Genomic DNA, 23,486 nt, shown 5'->3' with positions numbered 1-23,486 from the left:
CTCGTGCCCACAAGATAGGGAATGATCTAGAAGGAGAGCAAGAAGGATGGTGTGGGCAGGGGACAGACAGAGAGCCCTGGGAGGAGGTAAGATGACCAAGGTCAGACAGGGGGCAGAGGGGGGACACAGCCCTCCCTCACTGCGGACGGAGGCACTAATCCCACAGTTCCTCACCGAGGCACAGCACAGCCCAGAACGTCTCCCTTCAAGAAGGTGACAGGGAAGGACATCACCAGGCCAAGAAGAGACTCAACCACCACCACAGCCCCAAATGACAAGTGCCTTTTATTACAGTTCCATGAATGGGCCCAGCCACAGGCTCCGCGCCATTCCAGGGAGGAGCAGAGATGAGCAGTCGTGGACCCCTTCCCCATCCCCCGACTCTTGTCCGGTCACACACTCCCGGCAGAAAGTCTCAGTATTGAACACAGAGCACAGGTTCCCTTTGCTTGGTGGAGCGTCTCTCAGAGTCACAGACGGCTCACCTTTTGGAGCAGCCAACCAAGTAGCGAAACGGTGTCAAACAGGCAAGCACAGGAGTTCCCAGGAGCACCGGGCTAGGGGCTCTGGTCCCAGCAAAGGTGTGAGAGGAAGTCTGTCCAAGGTGTCCGAGAGCAGGCCTCAGCTCCGGGCCTCCGCGGGGCCAGCAGCCCTCAGGTAAAGCTGTGCCAAGGCCATCACAGCTTTGTAAGCCCTTTGGGAGATGGTGCTTTGAACTTGGCAACACAGAAATTCATCTCAGGCCTTATATAACCTTGGCTGAACCTACTGACCTCCAGAAGAACTTCAGCAAAGACAAAAAACAAAAAGCAAACAAATCAGAGGGACTCTGGCCGCAGCACCCCTCCCCATGGGAAAGATAACGGCATAGAGTTCTTAGCCAAGTTTCCCAATATTGTTTGTGTTTCAAGAAAAGGCTGGTCATGTCCACACAGCCAGCACAGAGAGAAGAGGCACAGGCAGTAGAGTTCACATGACTACTTTATATTAAAGTTTATTACATTTGGAAAATCTACTGTACAGGGAAAAACCCATTGGATTAAGTAGAGTTTTGCCAAAAGCAAAAGACTATCACTCTTTGGAATATTCCTGATTCCAGCCCAGGGGGCAGGGCCACAGGAGCTAATCAGAGGTGAACCTGGTCCTACGTGGAGCTGCTCCATGCCTGGTGTGTGCAGACCCCTTTCATCACCTTCTGGAAGAAAGAGATGGCACCAAAGGAAGGGCTCGGTCTGCAGGAGATTCTCTGGGGCCACTGCCACCTCACTCACCCCACAGCCCTCTCTTCTCGGTCCCCAGCTCGATCGAGGTGCTGGATTCCATCCTCACACAGCTCCTCAATATCGCAGCAGCCTGGGCCACGGCAGTGGCCCTGAGTCCACAGACATGAGCGTGACCGCTCCAGACGTGACTGCCTATGGCCGCCAGGATCAGCCAGCCCACCAACCGGGCCACCCGACAGACATTCCATACCCTGTTGCACACATGAGCGACAAACTCAGAGACAACACACAAACTAGGCCTACAGGTTGGCTTCCAGATTTGGTTCTTCTAGTTAAAAAAAACAAAACAAAACAAAACAAAACAGTCTTCTAAACCCTGATGCTGTCTCCTCGCTGTAGACTAGGGAAGCAGGATGGGGGTAACCAAATCAACTTACTTAACTTACCTCAGAAGTAACCAGGTCTACTGGGCTATGAACAAAGAAACTAGAGGAAACATGTGCAAAAACAAGTTGGTATCTATATGAGACCTCCCCACGAAACGTCGCTCTGACAGAGCTCTGAACGCCTCTCCCTGCCACTCAGGGGTGGAAACGCACCCCGCCCCCTCCACACGGCAGCAAGTGCGACAGATGGGCCGGCCCTCGGCCAAGCGGGCCATCCAGGTCCAAAGCGGCAGGGTCCCCTTTCTCTCCAGAATCGGGCCTGGGAAGGGGCTGCTCTGGGTTGGAGAAACTGAGTCAGAATGCCGAGATGCCAGGTGCTGGCAGTGGCGAAAAAGTCACGTGCGAGAAAGCCCTTGTGCCCAAGTCTCCAGGCGGAAGTCAGAGAAGCAGAGGAGAGCCCCCAGGTCCCCCAGAGGAGAGCCCCGGAAGTCCGTGGGCAGGGGGCCGGGAGGGTGGCATGGCGGCAAGGCCTGCAGTTCTTCATGGAAGAGGCGAGTGGGGGCCTAGTGAGTGGCAGGGGCAGGGGGAGCCCCGTCCCTGTCAGGCGTAGAACTCTTCCTGCTTGGTGGGCTTCTGGTAGGCCCCGCCGTTGGCTTGTTTGGGCTCCTCCAAGGAGTAGCTGCCCTCGTCCTTCTTCTTCATCCGGTATAGCATGAAACCCACCAGGCACACGGCAAAGATGAGCCCCACGAGGCCTCCGGCGATGACCCCTGTTGGAGGGGGACGGGCAGGGAGGCCGGCTCAGCTCGGCTATGCAGGTTCCCTCACACCGGGCAGCCCCCGAGGTGGCCGCGCTTGGCCCCACTCCAGGGCCAAAGACAGACCACCCCCCCAAGCAGCAGTGCGCGCCCCCCTACCGCCCTCCTACCACCCTCCTGAGAGAAACTCACCTCCCAGCACTTCCTTCCTGTCCAGGAGGCCCTGGGAGGCCCCCGTGGCCCCACTGTCCACTGGGGGCTGATTCATCCGCTGGTCAGGCTCCACAGCAGCCACAGCTGTGTTCTCCCCAGATACATCAAAGGTGAAGTCCTACGGGGGCGACAGGGACAGTTGCAGGCTGCGGACGGCCACCGCAGGCAGTGGGAGCTGGTTTGATTTCTAAACCCAGAAGCAGCTTGGGCGTCCCCGGTCACTGCTGCCACCAGCTCAGACATGCCCAACCCGGCCCTCCCGGCCCCCAAAGCCAGGCACCGCTCACCATGTCACACCAGACCCTGGCTGGACTGTGGCAGATATCACAGCAAGTGAGACAAGGCACTTGTATTTACGTGAAAATAAATAGGCTCATTTTAACGTAAAGGATGCAATGACCATGACTACAATATAAAGCAAGACCTGGTAAGGCTTCTACACATGCAGCAGGGGCCGTGCTTAAGCCGAGAAGCCTGCTTGTAGGGGATCCTGGAGGACTCCCTTGCTCAGGTCTCCTATTCTGTCTGTTCCCGCCTGGGCTCGGCCCTGGAGGCAGGGGGAAGGTGGGGCCTCGTGGGCCTGTCTTTCTGGTGGGGAGCATGACACGCTCGCAGGGCACAGGGTGTTGCGTGTGGCACATGACCACGCCGGTGGGACTCAAGTCCAGGAAACCCAGAGGACGCCGCCGAGCACTCACCTGCTCCCCAGAGCCTTCTCCTGCCGGGAGCTGGGTGGAAACTCCGTCCTCAGCAGCCTTCTCAGTGGCAGGGGGACCACCGTCCTCCACGCTGGGCGCGTGAGAGGCAAGCTGGCTGGGGCCTGTAGGAGCTGAGGTCTCCTGGTGGTCAGGCTGCATGTGCCCATGGGGATGGGAGGTGGCAGGCCCCGGGGCCGTGGTGGCTCTTGCTGTTGACGCCCTCTGAGTGGTCGGGTGCAGAGTGGTCTCACTGGGCGGGTGGGTGGTCTCCTTCTCCCTAGATGTGAAGCCAGGCTCCGCCTCCACCGGGAGCACCCCCTCTCTGTCCTCAGGCCTCTCTCCAGCCGGCAGGATAGAGGTGGAGGTGGCGATGCCATCTGTGCCCGCGGGCTCTGGAGCCGTGGGCATGGCCGTCAGGAGCCCCATGTCCTTCCAGGTGGACGTGGTCTGCCGTGACAAGGTGAGATCTTGCAGAGCACCTGTCGGTCCAGAAGCAGAGCTGGTTGGAGTCGGGGAGGCCCAGAACCTCTGGACCAGCTGGGCTCATGCAGGGAGGAGGGCCTGGACGAGGGCCCGCCGCTCTGACTCCCGGGCCAGCCTAGCAAACCCTGTCGGGGGAAGCGGTTTCCCCAGGGCAGAACGAACTGAGGCTAACCTCAGCTTTGGAAACTGGACAAAGACAGCTGCCCTTTTCTGCTGCATGTGCCTGGGGACCGCAGGGTCCCTGGAGCCATGAGGTACCAAGGGTGTCTGGGAAGGAACTTTTCCTGGGGCTACGGAAGCTCGCTCCCTGGGTGGGGGCACTCTCAGAGGCCTGAATGCCTTGTTCCCAGTGCACACTCCTCTCTGGCCTCCTCCCTTTTCCACCCACTCTCTCCCCAGAAAGGCCCAGCCCCCCAAGAACAGAGGCCTGCATCCTACTCTCCAGCTCCCCAGCCCCTACGTCAGCCACTTTTCTTCCTCACGGATGGCCTAGGCCCTCTCCCAAAAGCTTAGTCAAGAGTGCCTCCTCTTCGAGGCCTCCGTGACTACCTCCAGCTCAAGGACTTCGCTCCCCCAGGGAAAGGGGAAATAGGGGGAGTAAGAGAACATATATGGAAGACCTACATGCCACCCCGCTCTATGTTACCTTACAGCTCCCAACCATCTTATGAAGTCAAAATATATTCCCATTTTACAGATGGGGAAACAGAGGCTCGGAGAAGTCTGCCTTTCCAAAGGTTGCAGGGAGTTAGGGAGAATATGAGCCCAAGTCTGTCTGCAGCAGGCAGTCCCCAGGGCCTCCTGGAACCCCAGCATTCACTCCTGCAACCCATACAGGCCTTTTCAGTGCAGCGTGGACCCCGTTCTCTTCCCTAACATCACCCTTTAGACCCAGCCAGGGGGGCTGCCGGACAGCCACCCCCGCTCCCAGCCCGCTGCCATTTTGGGATGGGGCCCTCACATCAGTTTACCTGCACCCGAGCCAGAGAAGTTGTCTGAGTCATCCCCAGAGCCATCCTGGTCTTCAGGGGGCACGTTTGTGGCCACTATTTGCTGGAAAAGGATCAGGAAAGGGTATGAGTGGAGGCTTGGCCAAAACCCTGCTACCCTGGGGTCCCTGTCCCAGACAGCTGAGTGAGCTCCCCCCCACACACACATAGAGCATAGGAAGGAAACCCTGGTGTGTGGCTCCGGAACCTTCCTCTGGTCCCCCCACACCCCTGAATGCTCTGATGACCCAGCAGCCCTGTGCTAGGGGGTGCAGAAACACATGAGAGGGGGCAGGGCTCTTGTCCCAAGAAGTTCAGTCTGGTAAGGGAGCCCCAGACCTCACAGAAGAGCACATAGAAGATGCCTTTCCTGGGACACAGGCTGTGGCCACAATGGGACCCCGTCAGCTCACCCCACAATGAAAATCAAGGTCTTGAGGTCATTGGCCAGGGAGCTTCAGGGTCCAAGACAGGTTTAAGAGCCTCAAGAACAATCCCCCAATAACCTGATACCACAGAGACATTTCAAAGCATGCTCAGCACCAGGGTATGGACACTGAGGGCCTCACAGTGGTGGGGGGAGGGGCGCAGGGATGGGCACGGGGTCAGGTGTCTGTGCTGAGGCAGGGCTGACCACACAGGAAAACCCCAGGCCTGGCCGCATGCTCCTTCCCACACCTGGCCTGTTCTCTCATCCACAGGAAGGACAGGACCCAGGCCCACGTGGCGAAGGAAGGACAGGGTGCCCATTAGGCTGGGGACAGATGAGACTGATCTAGAAGAGGCCCTGTGCTTGCTCAGGAGGTGCCGACAAATGAGCTACGAGCCTGGCATGAACCCTGTGCACAAACAGCTGTGCCAGGAATGCTGCCCGCCTGGTCCAGCTTAGAGGCTGCAGGGCCAGAGCGCAGGCATCTCCCCGGTGCCCCAGGCATGGGCTGCACCGGGCCCAGTGAGGGGGTTGCGGGGAGGCGGGGCACACCACACACAGCCAGGCAGGGCGGCAGAAAGCTGGAGGAGGGACATGGGGGTGGGGGGAGCTCTCAAATACTAATTCCAGAACAGTAGCGGGAGAAGAGAAGATCCAACAGCCAGGTGGCAGGAAGGTTAGCTAAGAGTGTCCCATTCAGCAACACAACCTTGACCCGAAGGAGTTTGTGATGCATCCATCTCTGGAGGACCCCAGAGTCAGGGGCCAGAACAAAGATTGAATAAAGAGGCATCTCAGCACAGTTCAGAGCACCCAGTGTGGCCCTGAGGACATCAGGAAACCTCCTGTGGCCCCAGTGTCTCCATTGGTAAGATGAGGACAGCAGTAATATCTACATTCCAGGATGGCTGCAAAAATTCAAGGAGGTTATGCACATGAAGAACCTAACGGAGCCTGGGGTGCAGCAAGCCCCCCCACAGCGGCTACTGCTCTGACTCAGCACAGGGAAAAGGCCCCTGGTGCTGGCCTGGGAAGAGGTGGGATGGAGGCGGGGGAGCGGCAGGAGGGAGCCGGCTCACAGGAGGCTCTGTGCGGACTTGTCAGAGGCAGGTTCCGCCCAAGGCTGGGCTCCAGGGAGTGGGCCTCCTCGGCGGGAGAGGCATCGCCACATCCTGGCCACAGGCCACAGAGCTTCACCCTTGAATGCAGCAGAGCCGAGAGGGACAGACAAGCCCTTTGGCCTCCTGAGGCCACCTGGGGCAGAGCTGGACCCAGTGGACGGTCCGCCTCTAGGAGCTCAGGCCAGGAAGGAAGCTTCAGACACGTGTAGAAACCACCAGGCTAGAAATACCACCGAGTTTCCTCTGAAAGTACAAAACCCAAACTCTACCCCTTCCTCACCTCCCCCAAGACAAAGGTTTTGGCCTCAGAATGGCCTGTCTGAGCTGTCATGGCCCATCGAAATAAACGGGCATAGTCCCTGCCCTCCACCGACACCGCAGGCCACATCCTGTCTACCCTGTCCCCAGCTGGGGCTTCCTATACCTGTCCTGTCTGCACGCAGCTTTGAAGCCTCCCCAAACCTTCAGTAGCAAAGAATAGTGCCCACCAGGCAGGCAGAGTGGGTCCCCTCACCCCAACGTGCTCCCATCCCACGCCCGCAGCAGACTGCTTCCCACAGCCCAACGGGGTGGGGACAGGTGCCAACATTCAGGGGACCCCAGCCACCCACCCACACTCACTGCGACCCCACTGCCCTCTTGCCCAGTGCCTCTGCCTTCCCTCAGTCCTCCCAAGGAGACCCTAGGAGACCAGCAGAGGACCTTTCCCAATGCACTGACTCCATCCCTTAGAGATGATGCTCAACACAGAACAGGGTCAGGAGCGGCCAGACCACACTGTGATAAGAGCAGAATCTTCCAGCAGCCACCAGAGCCTCCTATTTCGCAGGCCTGCCGAGGACTCAGCGCACTGCACTGGGACCATGTCAACCCTGGAGGCAAATGGCAGGGAGGCCCAGCCTCTCACCTACAGGGAGAAGCCTCAACAGGTTAGCAGTTTCCCAAGAGCAGGGCCTCTTTCACCACTTGATAAGACTTTGGATCTGCCCAGTCCCTAAAAACAATTTGTTCCCTCAACTCTGTGCAGCTTATCCCTCAGCCATCTTGTTTACACAACAAGCTCTTAAGCAAAGGCTTTCTCCACTGAAACCAGCTCCCAGGCCTCAGGGCAGCCCCTCCCTCTGAGGGCTGGGTCTCCTTCGGGGGAAGGGCCGCAGTGACCTCCCAATCCCCTCCAGCTTGAACTTGTGATGGCCTCCGCGCCCCGGGGAGGAAATCAGCAGAAAGTGCTGAGTTTGAACTTGGATCACTAGGTGCCAGCTGACTCGAACTTTCTGGGTGAGACTTCCAGTTTCGATTAGGCCACTGCGCTAGGAGCCTGTGGCCAGCTGCCTCCGAGGTCTCGTTTGGGGCTCTCCTCAGCCTGGCCTGACCTGGGTCCTTCTACTCGGAGCTGCAGGGGAACAGGTGGGCCCACCTTGGAACCCACCTCAAGCTGCCTGGGAAGGTTAAGACCAACGGGCTCATATTTTTTTTGTTTGTTTGGTTAAGTTTATTTATTTTGAGAGAGAAAGAACATACCTGCACAGGGGAGGGGCAGAGAGAGAGGGAGGGAGGGAGAGAGAGAGAGAGGGAGAGAGATCCCAAGCAGGCTCTGCACTGTCAGAACGGAGCCCAATGCTGGGCTTTAACTCACAAACTGTGAGATCATGACCTGAGCCGAAACCAAGAGTCAGACGCCTCACCGACTAAGCCACCCAGGCACCCCAGCTCATACCTTTAACTGGGCCCTTTAACCTCTGCAAATCCTAGAAAAATCCGCTTTTCATATAACAAATCAAAACCCTTGTAGTGAGATCTAAGTATTCATGCATTCTATTTCCTTCTTCCCCATCCACACACAGCACAGACCCTTAGTAGCCCACTGGTATAGAAGGCCAAAGGCAGGTTTGGGCCCAGTGGGGCACGGGGTCATGGGGCAGAGACATGGAGGCTGGGGGATGGAGTGTAAGAGCGCGTTAGCCCATCTCTATCTCTGCCATACTGGTCTGCTGGCCACACCAAGCTCTGCGGGAAGGACTGAGAGAGGGGACCTGGCATCAAGCTCCAGCAGAACAGGAAAGAAGGTATGAAAAACTGAGCATTCTCTGACACTGAAAACACTTTCCATCCCTTTCCACCCTTACCCTTCTATTTGAGGCAGGCAGGCTTGAGATTAGCATCTCCCACAGATGAGGAACTGAAAGAGACAAGGCGAGGGACCTGCCCAAGGCCAAGGGGCGATGCGCCACCTGCTCTCCTCGCCCACGTCTCACTCCCTCTCCCTCTGGCCCATCTATTTTAAGATGCCTGTGTTCTCAACACAGCCACAAGCCACAGGACAAGCCCACCCTGGAGTAAGAACCCCTGACCCCTACCCCAGCAGCAGAGGGGACCATGATGCCAGCTCACACTTCCAGGGGAAGAGGGGAGGGCAGGGACCAGCACAGGGTCAGAGCTGCCAGGGGCTGGGAGTCTGCATCAGGCAGCCGCCAGCCATTCCCAAGGACAGAGGGCTGGGAGTGGAGCTTCAAGAAGACAGCCTCAGGCCAAGTCCTGCCAGTTCTCACCCCGCACTGGCCACGAAGGGGCCACTCCCCTTATAGCCTGCATCTGCACACGTGCCCTGGGCGGCCAAGGAACCCAAGGGACCAGAGCAGAATTGAGGACAGGAACTCTGTAGCAGCGTCACAAGTCAGAATGCCACGTGGACTTCTCAGAGAGGTTCAAGTGAGGACGGTGGACCCAGGCGCTTCTAACTCTGATGGATGGAAGAGGTTGCCTGTCCGCCTGCTCCCTGGACTCCCACCACCCTGCTGACTGCAGCCCACAGGGCCCTTCAGACCTGTGGCTTCCAACCCACACCCTGAATCGCTGACATGTGTCACCTGCTGCCTGACTTAAGTGATGGATAAAGCACAAATCCTTTAGAAAGTGTTACTGAATTCACAGGATTGCATTGTTTTTCCAATGAATACACTGCAAAAAGCACAGTATTGAGGGGTGCTTGGGTGGCTCTGTCAGTTAAGTATCCGACTTGGGATCGGGTCATGAACTCACGGTTTGTGGGTTTGAGCCCCGCATCAGGTTCTGTGTGGACAGCTCAGAGCCTGGAGCCTGTTTTAATTCTGTGTCTTCCTCTCTCTATGCCATTCCCTTGCTTTCACTCTGTCTCTCTCTCTCAAAAATAAATAACAAAAGTATAGTATTGTGTAAGGAGGGTTAAGACATTCACACTTTTTTAAGGAATTTTTACCCTTTCAGTTTCTTGGTCAGATCTATGGATCTAAGGCAAACAGGCAGATGCCCCCTCCCCGCCATACCACTAGGTTCATAACTCTTGGGGTCTGAGGTCTGGGGTAGAGCTACAGGAGTCTAGCCTTTACCCCCTGTGTATCAGGATGCCAGACTGACTGAGGGTGAAATTCAAAGCATCACCTTTGTATGAGCCAAGGGCTCTCTTCTTCAGGGCCCCTAAGAATCATCAGGAACTATCAGAAGTCTTCTGCTCTCCATCCCTGAGGCTGATTCAGCAGGTCTGGGGCAAAGGCCCAGAATCCTGATTTTGAACAAGCTCCCTGCTCCTGTAGGTGGTACGCAGACCACACTTGGAGAACAATAGTGTGGACAGAAAAACGTCTGACCCGGAGTTGCCCAGGGCCTGGTTGCTGGGGAAGGCTAATCCCTACAAAGGTCACAAGACCTTCAGGTGCAACGTTCAAAGAAGAGGCACCAAATAGGCACCAAATAGCGACAGACCCCTGTAAACAAGCCCTAGGGGCAAACTGATCCAGGAAAGTTCTGGAACATTCTCTGTACTTCTGATGCATCCACTCTCCTCAAACAGTACATCCCAGTACCTGCTTAGCCTGCAAAAGAGCCTCACCATGGAGCTGAGCAAGCCCTGAGCTTCCAGAGGCATGACCCCTTTGAGGGGTACAAGAAACCGGAGACAAAGCTGAGCCTCTGCCCTCCCTGCCCTGCGTGCCCAGAGTTGCAGGACATCCTTGGTACCCCAGGCCTGAGGCACTAGCCTGGCAGGAATGAGCAGGATCCCCCAGGGTGGGCCCACCAGGGAGGGGCACAGGCGCTGCAGACCCTCTGGGCAGTTTTCCAGGGGCACCTGCCTGAACGAGGGGTGGGGGGTGGGGCGCAGGGGCTAGAGAATGTTGCAGAACACGCCGCCCCACTCTTGTGGCTCATCCAACACCCTGGTGCCCTAAGGCAGTTGGGTTTATAACTCTGCTCTCCTCGTCTCGGGGATCATTTGTACCCCCTCTAACAGCCCTGCCCGACATGGTCTAAGCACAGACCCGAGGGGCCAGGCAGGTCAAACCCAAAGTGTGCTGGACCAAGGGTCTCCAGGAGAGCACCAGAGCCAGGGGTGGCCGGGGGAAAGAGCCTGACCAGGGTGGCTACCCCAGGTCTAGCTCTGCTGCTCCCTTGCTAGGTGACCTGGGCAGCTCTCTGCCTCTCTCTAAACAGAAGGGGCTTGGCTGGAGAAACCTAAACTCCCATAGTGCTCTGACAGGCTAGGCTGGGACCTGGGAGCAGTGGCCCCAACTCCTCGTCAGAGGGGCCAGAGTGGCATAGGGGTGGCCATGCCAGGGTGGATGGGAGGGGTAGGACTGTGGGCTGGGGCCCAGGAAGACCCCAGGCTCCCCCCTGCCCAGGATTTCAGAGTAGTAGCGGGTAAGTCACTTTCTCTCTGAAGGCTTCTCTCCTAACTTGTGAGCGGCCAGGGAAATCTGTTTAGGCCACTAAGAGGCACACATCTCCCAGTTTGGGCCTCATGACCCTGCAATTCCCCCCGCCCGCCTTTAGGCACTCCCAGCAACAAGAGACCTCACCAGTGCTTCAGACAGGATCAGCACTTCCGGCCTGATAGGCATAGTGATTTATCAGCTCAGTGTCTCTCTACCAAAACCAAGTCAAGCTGGGACTTGTAGAAGGTGTGATGGGCATGGCCCAGGGCGGCAGGGGCCCAGGGAATGGCAGGTGGGCGACAGGGCTTGTTCTGCCTTCACCCTGAGCATCCATGAGGGCATGTAGGCCCCCAGTCCCCGATGGCACTTCCACTGGGGGGAGTGCCTTTCAGGGAACCTCCCAAGCATGCGCCCTTCCCCCATACACGCACACAACCTACCAAAGCTGTCCCCATCCTGCCACTCAGACACAGACCTCACCATCTGGGGGTTCCAGGGCAGGGCTGGGTACAGGGCAGCATCCATACTGGGCTTTACAGATGGAAAACAAGGTCAGGATCAAAGAGCCTTTGCCCTGCCCCATTCTGCCCATTTGGATTACTTGGAGGCCAGGGTTGCATTGAGGTGGGGGGAGGGTCCTGGCGGCCAGTGCCAGCCCCAATGCCCAAGCCAGGTCAGAACTGCCACCAGCACCCCCACCCACACCCCTCCACAGAGCTGGCGCCTCCACACGGCCCACGTGCTGGGACTCGTCTTGGACAGGCCCAGCTGAGGGCTGGGTGTGGGGCCGCAGAGCCGGAAGACCAGTTCCTCTGCTTTTCCCCACCTCCAAGAGCCCTGAACCGGGCGTTGAGCAAGGCTGCCCAGCCCGGTCCTGCCAGCCTTAGTGGCCAGGGTTGCCCTGGGAGTGAGACAAGGGATGGCCAGAGGAAAGTGCCAGGAAAACCTGGTTTTCCAGCACCCAGTACCATGGAAACCTGGCTATAGCCTGGGCTGTTCCCAACTTACTGGATGACCTTGGAAAAGAACATGTGTCCGCTTCCCCATCGGTACAGTGGGGGATGGCAAGGGGGCTACTGGATCTGAATCTACGGCTGGGAAGTCAAGGGGACTGCCCACCGGAGGGGCTGTGCCTCACAACACAGTGCTCAGCAGGGGAGGACCCACCGTGACAAGTGGGGAGAGGGTACTTGATCACAGTGACTCAGTGTCACTGCCTTCTTGGAGGCGTTCCAAATCAAGGGGACTCTGGGATGGCAAATGGTACCTCATGAGGACAGAGGGAGCAGCTGAGGCCTTGTACCTCCCCAGCCCTGGCTGTCCTAACGAGGTGGCGAAGACCAGAAGCTCAGTGTCTGAGCCCCACCAACCCTCACAGGGGCCCTGTGACCTGCTCTCTAGCTGATTAACCTCCAGATGCCACCGGGCTTGTGGGCCTGACACCTCCGGTACATGGGCTTCTAGAGACACCCTCCCCCTGCTCTGTCTAAATAAAGTCTCCTCAAGTTTCACAGGGGCAGAAACTAGTAGCTTTGGACACACCTGCAGCCAGTCGGGGCTCCAGCTGTGCGCAAAGACAGGGATGAGGGCACTTCCTCACCCAAGCTTACCCATTGGTGTTCCTGCAGTTGCACAGCATCCCCTTTAAAACGCCTCTGGTTGGAGCGTATGGGTGGCTCAGTTGGTTAAGCGTCCAACTTCAGCTCAGGTCATGATCTCACAGTTTGTGGGTTCGAGCCCTGCATTGGGCTCTGTGCTGACAGTTCAGAGCCTGGAGCCTGCTTCGGATTCCGCATCTCCCTCTCTTTCTGCCCCTCCCCCACTCGTGCTCTGTTTCTGTCTCAATAATAAATAAAAACATTTAAAAAAATTAAAATAAATAAAATGCCTCTGGTAAGGCTATCAGGTGCTAGTCACTCACCCTAGAGTATAAATCAGCTCCATACAGGGGAGCAACTAATTCTGCAACAGGGACACTGGGGGTGGGTAGGAACCCTGGAGGATGGGCAAGGATTACAAAAGAGAGGCTGGGAGATGCCAAGAGCACATTTTTTAACCTGTGTCAGAATATGGTTGCCAGTCAACCCCTTACCCAAGAAAAGACAGACTAAATTCCCTTTGTTCCCACTTTGAGCCACAGACATACATGGCTTCTCCTCCCACGAACAGAAGAATAATGGGCTAGCCTGGGAACCTACCTCTGGGATAAAATACAATTCAGACTGATGAGGCACTGAGGTTGCTAAAAGCCCCGACAGTGACACAGGAAGACCAGGTCTGAATCGGCTGGGCTCGCTCTCCAGGTTCCCAGTGAGATCCCACATCAAACACAGGCAAAGGAAACTAGGTCCCTTCGCAGTCAGCCTAACCTTCGCCAGGGACCTCCTGATGGCTGGAAGGTGCACAGAGCCTCAAGCGCCCGGCGCGGAGCTCCCGGGCTCCAGTGTCACCGGCGCACAGTAGATCATGTGTCTAGGGACATAGCCCAAGCCTCAGGAGCTCAGAGTCACCCAGCATGTAGAGTGGCTGCCTGCACCTTGCCCAGAGCTCCGGGACAGTCATGGGGCGGAAGTGGGAACCTGAGGGTTTCACCTGGGCTGGGAGTTGCTGGAAAAACAGAAATACCCGAATCAGGCCTTAGGGAAAAAACAGTAATGATAGCTAATATGTATTGTGTGCTATGTGCCAGCCACGAATCTAAGCACTTTAGCCGAATTAATTAATCTTCACAATAACCTTAGATTCCAGTGCCATGGCCATCCTCCAGATAAGGACACTGAGGCAAAGGGGACAGTTTGTCCCAGAGCACACAGCCATGAAGTGCTCGGGCGAGGGTCTGAGGCCAGGCAATCCAGCAGGCACGCTGGGGACCACCCTTCAGTGGGGACCACGTGGCTCTCTTACCCTCAGGAAGAAAAGAGCCATCGTTCCCACGGGAGGTGGCACAGGGGAAAGTGCAGAAGGAAGGACCATAGAAGTGGGGCCCTCCCCCCGCACCCTGCAGCCTGGCCTCGCCCAGCTCCCTTGCCAGGGCAGCCTTCAGTCTGCAGCTCTGGGGGCAAGGCACTGTCCCCTACAGTCTGGGGCCCTGCTCAGCTGGCCTGAGCCCCCACCCAGGTGCCCTGGTGTCTGGCCTCCCCTCGCCGCCTGCCAGCCCAGCTCATACCTCCTCGGGGCAGGAGCCAGCCAGTGGCAGAGGCTCAGGCAGAGGCAAGCAAGGTCTGACCTGTCAGTGAAGGCTCGGATTTCTGAGAAGGGGCAAAAGCCATGTTTTCAGACCCTATTACATCAGCAACCGGGGTAAGACCAGCCAGCCATTCACACGAAGTAACTGTACACCCAGTTCTCCCAGTCACAGCCATGGGGGCGGGGGCGTGGCATTCCCCAGGGGACTCTCTAAATAGAGCTCCCCCAGATTTGCTCCTCCGCCCAGGCAAGGAAGGGGCTCTCAATCATACCACATACATTAGTTCCTGGGATCCTGTAAAAGCCCTCCAAGGCTGATGAAAAGCCCCAATTTACAGAAAAGGAAACTGAGGCTTAGCAGCAGGTGAAGGAACATGCCCAAGGTACACAGGGAGGATGGGATGAAGCTTCGTAATGACTTGGGAGTGCCTAATCTCCATGTCCTGTGCTCTTCCCAGACTCCACATGACAGGCCCCGTGACACCTACCTCTGGATCTCAGCTGGCCCGCCCAGCCCCACAGTTTCAGGACCTCAGACTGGGCCCCAGTACCTACCCTAAAGGTAGGCAGAGCCAAGCAATCAGGCTCAGGCTGCTGCCTTCACACCGGGAGGAAAGGTGGACCAGGGCGTCCCCCAGACACCCAGCCCCTAGATAGCAGTCTTGAAGAATGACCCTGTTCTTAGGCAGGTAGAGGGGAAAGGGGTGAGGTCACAGCCTCTCTGCTCCTCCCACAGTTCCAAGGGCACAGGACATGGACCTCAGGGCCATCCTAGGACCTTACTACAACAACCAGGAGACTCCAGGGAAACTTTGCAAGGATGCCCCTCCTCCAGCCCCGCCCACCCCATACTCCCAGTGTGCCAGTGGGGGGTTGGAAAGGGGAGGCAGGGGCAGAGCCTGGGGGGCTTCCTCTGCCCAAGTGCAGGTGTGCCCATTCTCCTACTCTGGCCCACAGCCTGCAGGCCCTGGCCAGCCTGGAGGTCTTGCTGCCTAGACCATGCCCACACTGTGTCCCGGAGGAGAGGTGGTCACTAGAGATGGCAGTGCCACACCCCAGCAGGTCTCTCTGGGAGAAGGCGGACTGACATCAGCCTCTACAATGGTCTTAGAGGCTCCTGAAACACCCGCAGCCTGGGGCCCTGTGAGCTCAAACCTGATCACATACCCGTCGGGGACACTCCCCAGAGATGGGGCTCCAAGGCCCCGGATAGTTTCCCGGGCAGCCAGGATGCTGACAAGCTGCAGAGAGAAGAGCCAATGCTGCCTCAGCAACCCCCTGCCACAGGACTAACACAGTCACCTCCCCAAGTGGGCAGGCGAGGCCCTGGGCATCAGCGGCCACTGTGGTGCAGGCAGCCTGGAAGCAGCAGTCAAGCCCCCCAGGTCCCCAGTGCCCAGCACATGGTAGGTCTGGGGTCGATGAGCGCACCTGGCCATCCAGAAGTTCCTTCCTTACTCACTCGGCCCCACCCCCCATCTCCTCGGTCTGCTGTGGGGGCAGAGGGCCGGCATGGCCACAGAAAGGCAACCTGAGTGGGAAAGACTAAGAATTCAACATCCCTGTGGTGGGACAGTTCTCTAAACACCGGGGAGATCAGCGGGGCCCAAGAAGTGTCCCAGAGCAAAACTGGCCACCTGTCACTCCCACCGCCCCCATCAGGAGACTACATCCCCCAACACTTCCCATGGCCAAAAAAGGACCTGTCTTATGACCTGATCTCCTTACAAACTGCTGTTCTGGGGGACTCTGGGATGAATCCTTCTCAGTGAATGACCGTAACTGTCACTGCCCCTCTGGCCTACCTGTAAGGACCAACTCTCCTGTCTGGTCCCACTAATGGCCACCGTCTCTTACTTGTGTTCCTGGACCAGGCATGGACCGCTCCCCACCTACACAAGGCAATGCACACGGTAGGCACCAGGCTCTGGACTTTAGATCTGGTCAAGCCAAGGAGGGCTCATGAGACCCCAGGGTTGAAGCAGAAGGCTTCCGGAAACAGAGATAGGTTCCGATGCCCACCAGTCCTGTGACGCAGCCACAGAACATCATGAACACCCCAAGTGCATGACTGTCACCTAAGCTTCTCTATTCCTCCTCCCATTTCACAGGTGGGCTCACTGAGGCCAAAAGAGGCCTTTGCACAAAGTCACTCAGCAGCAAAAAGGAGGGCCAGGGCTGGAAGGCAAGCATCAGTGCTGTAGCTAGTCCCATTGGGCTCCCCAATCCCGTGCTCAGCACACAGTGGGCTCATGGTCAAGGATACTTGGGTGAGTGTCAGGGGAGGATCGTGGGCCTGGCACCATGACTCAGCTGACAAGTGGAGTGATAAACACGCCTGCCTGCCCCACTGCCCCAACCTGCCCGCCACGGCTTCCGCTCCTGCCGATGAGCGGACCTGGGGCAGGTGGCCAGGAAGCCTGGGTGTGTGCAGAGAATATCACCAGGCCTGACCTTGCCCAGCGTCCTCTCTCCACCTCTTGGTTCCCACACTGAGCTCTACCTCTACCTCTTCCAAGCAGCCTGCCCTGCCCTCCACCTCCACAGAGGACTCCTCAGGCAGTGAATGTCCCCTCGAGTCCCCAGAACAACGGTGGAGGACCCTAAGCCCCGCCGAGTCCCCCATTACCACCTTCACCCTCCCCAGGACAAGGCTCAGAGCTGAAGAAGAGGAGGGAGGCCCCTTGAACAGATGGGAGAACTGAGGCACAGAGGAGCAATGACCTGCCCAAGCCTGTCAGGGGCCAACCTGAGACCAGGAAGGACAACTGTCCTAGCTGCCCGACTCTGTAGGAGTAACCTCCATAGACTTCTAATGCCAGGGATGGAGGAGTGTCAGAGTTGCAACTGAAAAGGGAAAAGTCCACCAGAAAAGAAAGAGAGAGGAAGACTGCTTCTGAAGGGGAAGCTGCAGACAGGTGGTGACCAGGTTTCCCAAAACGCTCAGGCTGCAGCCTACCCCGCAGGAGAGCCCAATGAGGAAACAGAGTCAAGACCACCCAGGCCAAGCTCAGCTGGGGGTCCACCAGCCCACACATAGTGGCCCCAGGTGAGCCCTGAGAGTGGTCCCAGCATGGCAGCGGCCTCTACATAGAGTCAGGCAGCCCTTGGAGCCATACATGAATGCCAGGAGGACAGAGACCCTCAAGGAGCTCCAGAGGCAGAAGGGGATGCATCTGGAGGCCTCCAGGTTCATGAGTCAACAGGAAACATCACGGAACAGATGACTGAGTCCAGGAGCAGGTCCGGCCACCAGCCTTCCCCTCTCCTGACCCAATGGTCCCAAGCCCCAGAACTGTCCACCACACTCCCGCCCCGGGTGAGCTTGCCTCCACACACTCGCACCCTTCCAGACGTCCTGGCTCCCCAGACCTGCACGGCTTTGAAAAGCAGCTGGACACTTTCCAGAGGGACCTTACCCCACCTCCCCTCAAGCCACCCCCCCCACCCGCCCTCCTGCCACTGGCTTATTCTGGGCCCCACAGCCCCGAGAACAGGGGAGCTAACTAAGTCCCCTGTCTCGGGCCCAGAAACACTATTCTTCTAGGAAACTTCTAGTGCCTACTCCCCACCCAGTGTAAGCTTCCTGGGGACAGGCAGAGGCAACTGCATCACGCAGACAGAGCAGGCCATCCCAGGGGCCATGCAGGAGACTTCACATGTCTCCTGGATTCCAAGTTGCAGACTCCGGGCACAGGGTCTTGCCTCTGTGGCCTGAGACGTGCCTCCTTGTGTTGAGGGAGGCATCCAAGCCTGCCCTCACCGGGCATCATCAGGGCACTCCCAGCCCACTCTGAGGGAGGTGCCAGCACGCATTCTCCTCTGAAGCCCTGGGACCGCTGACAGGGAAATGACACCGTGCTGAATCTGTTCCAGGGTGCGGGATCCTGGCGCCAAAAGCCCTCTTTCCACAGACTCCCTTAATCCCATTCTCTTTCTCTAGACACACAGGGGCAGGTCCTCAAGGGGGGATGGGCTTTCAACCCCAGACTCCAAAACTGGTTGTTGAAAAGAGGGGAGAAATCAGGAAATAGTGTCTTCCATAAAACTACCAGGGTTCCAGGACTAGAAATCATTTAACGACCGATTCCTCACGGGGCTGCTCCTGCAGCAGGACCTAGTGTTGGAGCGGGCCAGACGGGGAACCCAGCCCGCGGGCCAGGAGTACTGGGTATCCGGGCATCTGGCTGATAGCATGCTGCCCACCTCCCCAGCTTAAAAAGGGATCTACTAATTCTGAAAAATGTTTCCCCAGGGCCTCAGATGAAAGTCAGTGCAGACGGGCTGCTACCCTGGGAACAAGCATGCAGGCACCATGCAAACATGGATGCCCATCAGGCCTCTTTGCAGAAGCCAAGAACATATATATGGTCCCCGCATGGGCATCAGACCTGGGAGCACACCCAACCCTACCCTCATGGGCCTCACTGTCTTCTGACCTAGGCTCCAGGGAGTAACTCTTACCTGTCCCTAAGCCAAGCCCAGATGTGGCCAGTGTTCAGGGTCCACCTAAAGGCACCGTTCAGGCCCGCTCAGTCCAGTCCAATGTCCTCTCCATCCAAAATATGCACACCCATGGTTCTCCAGGATGGAACAGCAAACACCCATAGAGCCTCACAAGTTTCAACCAGCCTCCTATGCTGGGCCTCACTGGGGACACTTGACAGTCCATCATTTCATTAATGCCACACACACAGGCCCACACAGAGGTACAGACCCTGTTTCTTACACATCAGCCCCATAGAGGGGCTGACTTCTATTGGCCTCATCCACAAAATGAGGGCAGTGATATACATCATAAAGGTTTAGCTTAAAGACGAGATAAGGGGACGCCCGGGCGGCTCAGTCAGTTAACGTCCGGCTTCGGCTCAGGTCACGATCTCACGTTCGTGGGTTCCAGCCCCACGTCGGGCTCTGTGCTGACGGCTAGCTCAGAGCCTGGAGCCTGTTTTCGGATTCTGTGTCTCCCTCTCTCTCTGACCCTCCCCTGCTCACGCTGTCTCTCTTTCCCTCAAAAATAAATAAAAACAGTTAAAAATTAAAAAAGAAAAAGATGAGATAAGAATGTAAGAAAAGCACTGAGCACTCAATAATAGGCACTCAATTAAAAGTACCTCTAATTATATCGATAGCTAACTTTTCCTCTGGCGCTTTCGTTTCCAAACACTTTCAAGCACTCATTATGAAATGAATATGCAAATGACAGAGGACAAGGAGAACAGGTATGATGTCCGCTTTACAGAGGACATCAAGACTTGGAAGTGAAGTGACTCACCCAAGGTTACATGGTAAATTAGTGGCAGGGCTGAGACCTGGTCCTGGAGCCCTACTTCATCCAAAGCCATTTCTGGCCTGCCAAACAGTACGGGGGCACGAGGAAAGATGCACTTCACCCAAATAAAACATGGTGAAGCGATGGAGACAGGACCCAGGCTAAGAGTAAGGGCCCTTCCGAGTGGGACTGACAGCGAGTTAGCCTCGCCAGGTCCAGGCTTACATGTGACCGGTGAGTCCACTTACAACTCAAGCCAGGTAGAGAAACTCAGAATGTGGGGTCGTCAGGGGCCTCCTCCCAGAGGTCATCCGCACCTGTTCACCAAGGGAGCCTGTAGGCATGACCGTTGACAGCCTTGTTATCCTAGGTATTATCAGGGATACCGCTGAGGTCCTGGCGGGGTCCTTGGAGGCACGACTCCACATATCACAGATGATGAACATTACTCACAAATGAAACTCTCACTCAGCACTGAAAACTCACGTCTTAGGAATCACTCTAACAGATCTGACTAGTTTCTTAGTACTGCTGGAGATTAGTGCAAATTAGAACTGAACAGAAAAGCTGCCTGCTACACTTAGGTCCACAATTGTCACTTTGGGCTGCTGTCAGGGATGGGAGGAGAAACAGAGCAAACCAGAATTCAAAAGGTACCAACCTGGGGGCACCCAGCACAGGGGCAAAGTGCTCTTTGGAGCTCAACAAACCCAGGACAGAAATGCCTAACCTGGGGCGCCTGGGTGGCTCAGTCAGTTAAGCCTCCGACTTTGGCTCAGGTCAGATCTCACGTTCGTGGGTTCGAGCCCCCCATCAGGCTCTGTGCTGACAGCTAGCTCAGAGCCTGGAGCCTGCTTCCGGTTCTGTGTCTCCTTCTCTCTCTGCCCCTCCCCCTCTCATGTTCTGTCTCTGTCTGTATCAAAAATAAATAAAACATTAAAAAAATTAAAAAAAAAAAAGAAATGCCTAACCTAACACAGTGACAACCATGAAGAAGACACTGGCACCTAGAGATTAAACTATGCTTAGTTGTCTTTTTTTTTGAGAGAGAGAGAAAGCACATGAGCAGGAAAGCGACAAAGAGAGTGAGGGAAGATAGAGGTTCTGAGGCAGGCTCTGCGCTGACAGCAGAGAGCCGATGTGGGGCTCGAACTCATGAGTCATGAGATCATGTCCTGGGCCGAAGCCGGACGCTTAACCGGCTGAGCCACCCAGGTGCCCCAGTATTCTTTTGTTAATAAAGGAAGGAAAATAAATATTGTGGAGAGTCCTGCCCAAAGTAAGAATACTTTTGAGGTCAATGTGGATTCTTAGCTCACTAAAAAAACCTAGATGCCAAGGATACCTTATTCCCAAGGGATTTCAGAATCTGAAACTCTGCAAAAGGAAACATTCCTCTATAAAATACTACAAAATTCAAGCTTTTCACTAATTCTTTCCAGGCCTCCCTCCTTTCTCATCCCTCTCCCCACCAATCTTGGTTAATGAGGTTTTATTGGAACCCACCATGAGCCACAGGTAGAGACTTAAAGCAGCTCCACCCTGGAGCTGAAGCCAGGAGTGACATCACCTCTAGAAGGCTCTGAGCCCAGGAGGAGAGGAGGCACTTAACGCCCTCCCCCAACCCCCACCCACCCCACTAGGCCTTACGGAAATGTCTCTACTGGCCCCCATAATTAGGGCAAAAAGGGATTTTATGCCTTTCAAGAAAGAGAAAAGAGGAGAGGAAAACAGCAAATAACTCTTCCAGACAGCAATTTTTCTGGCAGGGAAGAAACAAAAGACCACAGGAAACACACACACACACACACACACACACACACACACAGAAAACTTTTTAGACAAACCTGTTCTTGTCTCTTGGGAGTGGCTTTAAGCAATCTTCTGCCCTAACAGCCTTCCCTTGCCCGTTCAAAATCAGGTGCCCAGGATCACACCCTGCCTCACTGGTCCCCAGGGGGGTTCTTGACCTGCTTCCCACTGGGACCAAAGTGAGCCCTGGGAGAGGACCAGAGCTCTGCAACCTGTAGACACCTCCTCCTATTTTAGGCAAACCCCATTGCCTAATTTCTTTTAGCAGGGGGGAAGGGAGAGGACTTTATGCCACATTATGCCCCCACTTTTAACCCAAAATGGACACCCACTGTAAGAGGGAAAAGGCAGGGCTGGAAGAGAAAACAAACTCAACTTTATAAAAGGAAAAAAGAAAACCTAAGCTCCAAGCCAAGGTCTGACCCCAAAGCCTAGTGCTTTCAGGCTCCATTCAGCCACCCCCTCCAGGAAGCCCTCCTACCACCACATTCTAATAAGCCTCTCCCCTTCCCTGCTGCCCCCCTTGAGAGTCAACTGCCTCCCAAGCCCTATGTAATGTGTCTAAGTTTCTAGGCAAGAAATAATGCCTCTTACTGCAGCATCTGCCCGTATCCAGTACGCAGGAGACTCTGGGAAACACAGCCCACAGCCTCATCCCCTCTGCTTCCCCCACTTAACAGGCGCTCTGGGAGCCCAGCTCGTAAGAATGCCAGCTTCAGCCAAGGCAGGCAAAAGAACCAAAACCCACACTCCTGATTTTGGCTGGAAAAAAGGTGGAGAACCCCACCTCAGCAGCAGTCTCTGGCCTATAGAGAGTGGAGTAGCCAGATAACACTGGGTGAACCTCCCAATCAAGCCCTGCACCTCCACTCTTCTCCAGAGTATTAACTAGGAGTCCAGGCACAATCTGAGTCCTACGGAGCTGTAGCTTTAAAGAGAGAAGAAGCCAGATGCAACTTCTTGGATCTGAAAGCCAGGAGTGCACTGGAGATGCAGCTCAGAAATCCTATCTGTCCCCATGGCTCCCCCAGATTTGTCACCCTTCGCCCCTCACCTCCAACTCATCAGCAATGCAAGAGGCATCAGGGACCCTGTCCTTGTACTTCAAAATATAGTTCCAAACACAAGAGTCGCCTGGAAACCAGGGAGGGCACTTTACAGATAAGCCTGGGAAACACCCCACCTGAGCCAGACCCTATAAAATACCCCAAAGCTCTCAATAGCTGGTAGCTTCTATTATTGTAGGGGGACCTATTACAGAGGGTAGGCGTTGCTGAGATTTGTGCAGATGCCACATTCCCGTGGAGGACCCGGCACCCCCTCCTCCCCTCCTGCGATCCTTCCCTGCCCACGTGCCTCCCTCACCAAGAGCTGGGGAAGTCGAGCAGTCCAGATGTGGTGGAGAGAGACCGCCACTTCCGGAAGGGGAAGAGCCCCCCGCTCCGTCCACACCTCCCCTCTCCATCCCAGGGGATGGCCGCCCCAGCCCGCGGGGAGGGCCCCGGACTCCAGCACCGGGTGTGGGGGCTGGGGGTGGACGTGGACACCCGGCGGCCAGCGCTGACACCTGGCGGCCGCCCAGGTCCCGGCCCACGGCGGGGCCGGCGCTGCGGGGCGGTTCCCAGGAAAGGGTTACAGGGGCCGAGAACAAAGCGCCCCCATTGGGAAGGCGGGCTAGCGGACGGCGGCGGGGGCGGGAGATCACTTTCTGGGGGCCTCTGGATGCTCTTTGTCGGCCAGGTCCCTCTTGAGAGGGGACCCACCCCTCGCCAAAGGTAGATGCTGGAGTCCTACCCAAAGGCCTCCCCCAGCCAAGGGCTCCACATTTGTCCCTCTTCCCCCCAGCTCCACTGGGCGGGCCAAGGGACCCGCCTTCCCTCCGCGCGGCTCCAGCACAAAGCCAGGCCGGGGGAGGGGAAGAGCCATTCCGGGGTCCACTCGCGTGGAAGCCGCAGCCCTCCCTGGCCGTGCTCAGCACTGCCCGCACCCTTCCGCGAGCCACACAACTTCAGCAGCCCCAAAGTTGGGTTCCTGCGGGGCTCTGGTGTTCGGGAACCAACTTCCCGGAACCTCCCACTGCCAGCTCTGCCCGGCTCCCTTAGGGCAGCCGACGGGAAGCCAAGGATCCCACCTCCGCGGCCACCACGACCCCCGCGCGGCCCTGGCCCGGCCTCCTGTGCCAACGCGCCGACCCCGCTGCTCCCAAACTTGCCTCCTTCGAAGGGGCCAG

At 56.7% G+C, this 23,486-nt stretch overlaps 1 protein-coding gene across 1 annotated transcript in view; it reads right to left on the bottom strand.

The window, feature by feature from the left end:
- Positions 1-266: 266 nt before the first annotated feature.
- Positions 267-23,486, bottom strand: part of SDC1 (syndecan 1) — a 23,805-nt gene continuing 585 nt past the window's right edge. Inside the window, exons 2-5 of the mRNA XM_029938246.1 lie at positions 4,733-4,814; positions 3,279-3,757; positions 2,560-2,698; positions 267-2,379 (exon numbers count right to left, since the gene is read on the bottom strand). Of these exons, the coding sequence (XP_029794106.1) occupies positions 2,210-2,379; positions 2,560-2,698; positions 3,279-3,757; positions 4,733-4,814 (870 nt within the window). The 3' untranslated portion in view covers positions 267-2,209. The remainder of the gene's footprint in view (positions 2,380-2,559; positions 2,699-3,278; positions 3,758-4,732; positions 4,815-23,486) is intronic.

This window comes from Suricata suricatta, chromosome 4 (assembly GCF_006229205.1).
Source record: "Suricata suricatta isolate VVHF042 chromosome 4, meerkat_22Aug2017_6uvM2_HiC, whole genome shotgun sequence".
NCBI lineage: Eukaryota > Metazoa > Chordata > Mammalia > Carnivora > Herpestidae > Suricata > Suricata suricatta.
The sequence above is the reverse complement of the archived record's forward strand: the minus strand, read 5'-3'. Positions and strand labels throughout refer to the sequence as shown.